A 5,415-nucleotide genomic window follows, 5' to 3' on the forward strand; every position below is an offset into this window, starting at 1 on the left:
ATCTCCGACGCGAGAGACCTGGTGCGTTCTTCGACGGGGCGGACAGGTCCACTCCATCGAGCGCGCCTTCAGGTGAGAACCCTTTCCACCGATGCCGTGTGAGCGGGTTCTCTGGAAAGAGCCGATGAGGTCGGCTTCGAGGATCGCTTTGACCTCGTCATACTTCTTCTTGAGCTCCTCAGTCAGATCTTCGTACGTGACTGGAGTGCCTTCCGCCATCTCAGATGTAGATGGCGATGCGGTTGATGTCGAAGACGGTCCCACCGGGCGTGCCAGAATATGTTGCGGTCAGAAACCCACCGGCGAGCGGCGACGGGCAACACGGTAGAGCCGGGAGGCTCCCGGGACTGCGGCTGGCCCTGGTCCCTCGAGCGACGGCCCGCAAAGACTCGGCACGCACGTCCGATGCTTTGGTGCAAGGGCGTGCCACCCGACCTATACCTGGTCGGGAAGGTGATGGATTTGCCTCGCTTAGTTTCTGCATGGCATACACGTAAACATTAAATACGAGCCTCGATCGGCTCTCGGGTTGTCTGTGAATCGGCTCAAGGAGCCGATTCACCCATGATTCGTACGAGGTGTACGATCACATGGTGGTCCTGCTTGATCAAAATAAAGCTAAAACGACCTACGACGATTTAGGGTTTTCACCACATAATCGGAACATCCTACGCGTGATTGAGCCTGGCGGCCACGCACGGTGGTCATAAACCGACCCTAGACAAGGCCTAAAAACCAACATGAAGTTGATCCCCGGAACATCTTATCTAGGGCTAGAAAACTACACCCTACGTGCCACTGGATCCTTCAACCCGTTTGTAAGGCCTAACTATGCAGATATTAAACTAATCCTTGAAGAACAAGGAGCAATCATAACGGATCGGATCTACTAAATAATGATCAAGCGAGGTGCCGCCCTTACACCTAAGACAGGTGTAAGGGCGGCTAGACGTCTAAGGGTTGCACGGACGAGAGCATATGATACGATAAATCAATGCTAACCCTAACACATCTATGATAACTACGTTGCTCGCCATCAACAAGGCTTCAGCACGAGCAACGCATGAACAGCGAATAAACGTGTACTGCCTAGATCGCAAGATGCGATCTAGGCAGCATGATGCTTACCGGAAGAAACCCTCGAAACAAGGGAGTTGGCGATGCGCCTAGATTGGTTTGTGGTGAACGTGATTGTTGTTTATTTCAGAAACCCTAGATACATATTTATAGTCCGTAGACTTTCTAACGTGGGAGTAATCCCAACCGTGCACGAGCCAAATTCTACCTAACCGACACGTATCCTACTATATTTACAGATACACGGGCAAACTAGCCCAAACTTTGTATACAAGGCCGATTCATGTATATCTTCCATGTATATTCTTCAAGCCCATCTTAATCGCGGCCCACCTCTGATCCGGTCAAATTCTGGTGATAACAAGATCTTCAGCAGCATGTCCTTCGAGTCGTCTGCAGACTCCAATATAAGCAGCGACTCAGAAAGCATCGACGGCTTTAGCTTCATCGACAGATCTACTTCTGTCAGGGAGGTCTTCGCCGGTCTATACGACGGTGACACCAATCCCGACGAAACTCAAACTTCAAAATATCATCAAATCTATGCGACCGAGGAAGCAAGTCGCCCACAAGAGCAAACATCAGAAGATTTCGATAACGCGGGAAACCCGTACATCGATCCCGCTGATCTTACGCGAGGCTTGGGAACCAAATATGTCGGACCTGGAACATGACAGATGGTGCAATTTTCGCAGGCAGTTTGGGACAGAGTCGCAAGAGCTATTGATGGCACAGAACCAATGACTGTAACCACCACAGCTGAAGAGTTGCAAGCATACCAATATAATCGCCCGTGCTAGACGAGAGCTCGAAAAACAAAAAGCTGAGCTGGATAGGAGGCAAGCCGCGGCTTCCGAGTCAAGCAGGCAAGGGCTGAGTTGAGTCGACAATCAGGAACTTCGGGAGGAGATAGTCACAGGGCAGCTCGAAATAGGGCAAGGTCTCGGTTGCAGCATATACCTGAGGCTGAGAGGGAGAACCTAGTCCAAAACCTCGACATGTCCTTTATGTCGATAGATACGAGGGGGAATATTATTCCAAAGACACCAGAAGCTGGATATATGGCGACACAAGCTTTCATCCTGACGTCCAGGCCACCTCCCGGAGATCCAAGAGAAGCACTGTATAACATGGCCATGGCAGGAGTTGTAGATCTACAATGAATCTTGCTAATGTGTAGTGTGGTAGGTTCAACTTTGTGTAGTTCTTGCAGATGTTAATAGTTTTGTCCATTACAATGTCGTAGCTCTAACTGACCCCTTCGTAGGTGTATACCCCCGACGAGTTTGACCAAGCCCTCACGGATACCTAGGAGATGCCCTCCTTTGTTCTTAAGACCCATGCCAATGCACTACCTATGCTCGCATACCCTCAATAAGCAGAGATCCTATTGGCACACAACATTAGTCCACTAGTAGTGGACCAAAATGAAAAGCTTGCTGCTGCCATGCTTGCTAAGAAGAGGACGATCAAGGATGGCAATCCCACAGCACAAGTTTCTTAAAAGGGGTGAAGTCCACTATGAAGTGGTCTTCATTCCTGTCAGTCTTCTTCCTCAACAGGATGTGTGAGATCATCAAGATTGGCTTGAGGACAAAAAAAGGGTTTCAAGAAAGTGCATTTGAACAATGGTGCTAAGAAGGTCTTCGAATACTGTGTGACATTAGGTGTACAACCACCTTCACAAGTGAAGAGCCAAGTGGGTTCATGTCTCGAAGTTGAGAGACCTGAGAAGTACCGCCTGGGATGAGGACACTCATACCATATTATCCTGGAGCACGAGCCGAGCAGTTTAGAGGCCATGTCTCGGTACTTTCCTGATTTAGTTCATAAACTGTCACAATTATCTTATCTTCTAACGTGGCACAACTAACCTATTGTATATCCCCTTAGGCTCACCCCGAGGACGTTGAGTACCTTAACAAGCCAATTGCCAACCACATCTAAATGTAACAGATTTTCTCCTTTGGCCTTGCCACCGGCATGTACGCCATGGGCTCCAGTGGGCCTCTGGATACATCTTGCCTTGGCTACTTTGACACACAAGATTCTAAGACTGTCGTCGTTGATGACGACTAACAGGCTCCTTCTTTGTTTTATTTTCATGCATCAGCTGTGCTACTTGTCAATATATCTCCAGAGTAACCTGCAAGAGAAATCAAAGGTATACACATACACACCACTAGAATAATAAGCCTTGGAAAGAGAACGGAAAGAAAGACGTCACAGGTCCTCAAGTCTGAACTGTAAAATTGCATATGAATTGTGCTCAAAACAGTGACATTGTTTACGAATATACATCTAAATAAAAGTAAAAGTGGTCCCGTGTCATGTGAAAAACATGGATTGTATATAGGACAAATCTTGTGCTACATGGAAAAAATGGCCTCAAACTATTGTAAACATGTTTAGATGTGGTATGAGCCTATGATGTATACATCTATCTTCCATGATGTTGTAATGTAAGCTTATTAATGTTGCACTGGTGATGCAGATTGTTTTCTATAAAGGTCATCCATGCCTAGCTGCTCTCTCTACCTCTGTAGGATGCACTAGCATAACTCTGTTTCCCTATCTAAAGAGCCTCAAACCAATATAATTTGTGCTCACTACAACCACCATGACACTAGCAGCTGCCAACCTCCTCCTACGAGCTGCACAACGATTTGCTACCATAGACTTTCTTTACCAACTGTGTGCTCTCCGACACATCCACCTACTCTTGACCGTCATTCTTGCCACGGTTATCATCTACCTCATACGCAGGCCTAGAGCCGTGTACCTAGTCGACTACGCTTGCTTCAGAACTAGTAACGAGTGTCGAGTCCCAAAGGCCAGCTTCTTCGAGAACGCACGCCTTTCGCCCTTCTTGCGCGACTCTACCATTGACTTCATAGCTCGTGTGCTCGAGCGCTCCGGCTTGGGTGAAGAGACATGCCTGCCACATGCACATCACTATGAAGGCCAAGACTGCTGTCTCGATGAAGCACGCGCCGAGGCCGAGCTGGTCGTCTTCTCATCCATCGACGACTTGTTGGCGAAGACGACGTTCATCAGCCTGGATGCGATCGACGCCCTGATCACCAACTGCAGCCTGTTCTGCCCGGTGCCATGCATCGCCGACAGGATCATGAACAGGTACAAGTTGCGACGCGACATCCGCATCGTCAACCTCTCTGGCATGGGTTGCAGCGCCGGTGTGACCGCGGTGGGGCTCGCGAGGAACATCCTGCAGGTCCTTCCTTGGGGATCGCATGTGCTGGTGGTGTCCACGGAGACCCTTGGTCCGTTCTACTACAAGGGGAACACGCGTTCCATGCAGCTGGGAAACATCTTGTTCCGCATGGGCGGCAGCGCCATGCTGTTGTCGACTTGTAAGAACAAGGCTAGGTTCAAGCTCACGCATGTCGAGCGGACGCTCGTCGGTGCAGATGATGGTGCTTATCGGTGCGTTTACCAGGAGGACGATCGTGAGGGGAACATAGGGCTCACTCTGTCAAAAGACCTCATGGCCATCGCTGGAGACGCGCTCAAGGCCAACATCACCGCAACTGGGCCACTTGTCCTACCAACCTCAGAGTTGATCAAGTATCTTCTTTTCTCTGCAGCGAGGAAGGTGCTCCACCGGAGGAATATCAGACCATACATCCCCGACTTCCGCATGGCATTTGAGCACTTCTGCATCCATGTTGGTGGACCGGCGGTGATCAACTCAGTACAGCTTGGCCTTGGTCTATCTGACGAGCATGTGGAGCCATCGCGTATGACGCTGCATCGGTTTGGGAACCAATCGAGTGCATCCGTGTGGTACGAGTTGGCATACATCGAGGCTAAGGGCCGAATGCGGAAGGGTGACAGAGTGTGGATGATCGGTTTCGGAGCTGGGTATAAGTGCAACACTGCGGTGTGGGTATGCACCCGACCATCCGTTGATGCCAAAGGGCCATGGGCCAGCTGCATCCACCGCTACCCGGTGAATGTCTAACAAAGAAGGTTAAACTTAGCAAAGCTTGCACCAATAAGCACAGACAGACAGATGTGCCTTCTTTCTGGCCAGTGGCTTTTGGTTGGAAAGTGAACTTGTAGGCTTCAGATAATGTCAGTATCTGGTTTCCACTGGTTTGTAATAAGCCGCCTTGGGGCCTAAATCGTGATCTAATAGCTTCATAACTGCTCTTGGTCTGGTAGCCCTAGCATGGTGCTTTTCCTCCCTTTTGTTTTTGTTTTGGACATCTGCTACGCTGTTATGCTTCGTTTCAATGAAAATGGAGCTGGGAGAGCTCCCTGTTGATCTAAAAATAAGCACAGACAGAGTACAGATGAAACCACATTTCTTTA

The 5,415-nt window shown here is 49.3% G+C and overlaps 1 protein-coding gene across 1 annotated transcript; it reads left to right on the forward strand.

Moving 5' to 3' along the window:
- The first annotated feature begins 3,697 nt into the window (after nt 1–3,697).
- LOC124655950 (3-ketoacyl-CoA synthase 6-like) lies at nt 3,698–5,062 on the forward strand. Its single transcript, XM_047194774.1, has one exon. The coding sequence runs from the start codon at nt 3,698–3,700 to the stop codon at nt 5,060–5,062; it is 1,365 nt and encodes a 454-aa protein (XP_047050730.1).
- Nucleotides 5,063–5,415: the final 353 nt, after the last annotated feature.

This window comes from Lolium rigidum, chromosome 5 (assembly GCF_022539505.1).
Source record: "Lolium rigidum isolate FL_2022 chromosome 5, APGP_CSIRO_Lrig_0.1, whole genome shotgun sequence".
Taxonomy (NCBI): Eukaryota; Viridiplantae; Streptophyta; class Magnoliopsida; order Poales; family Poaceae; genus Lolium; species Lolium rigidum.

Excerpts from the sequence above, each read along its gene's own strand:
- LOC124655950 (XM_047194774.1), top strand. The coding sequence starts at position 3,698 with ATGACACTAGCAGCTGCCAACCTCCTCCTACGAGCTGCACAACGATTT.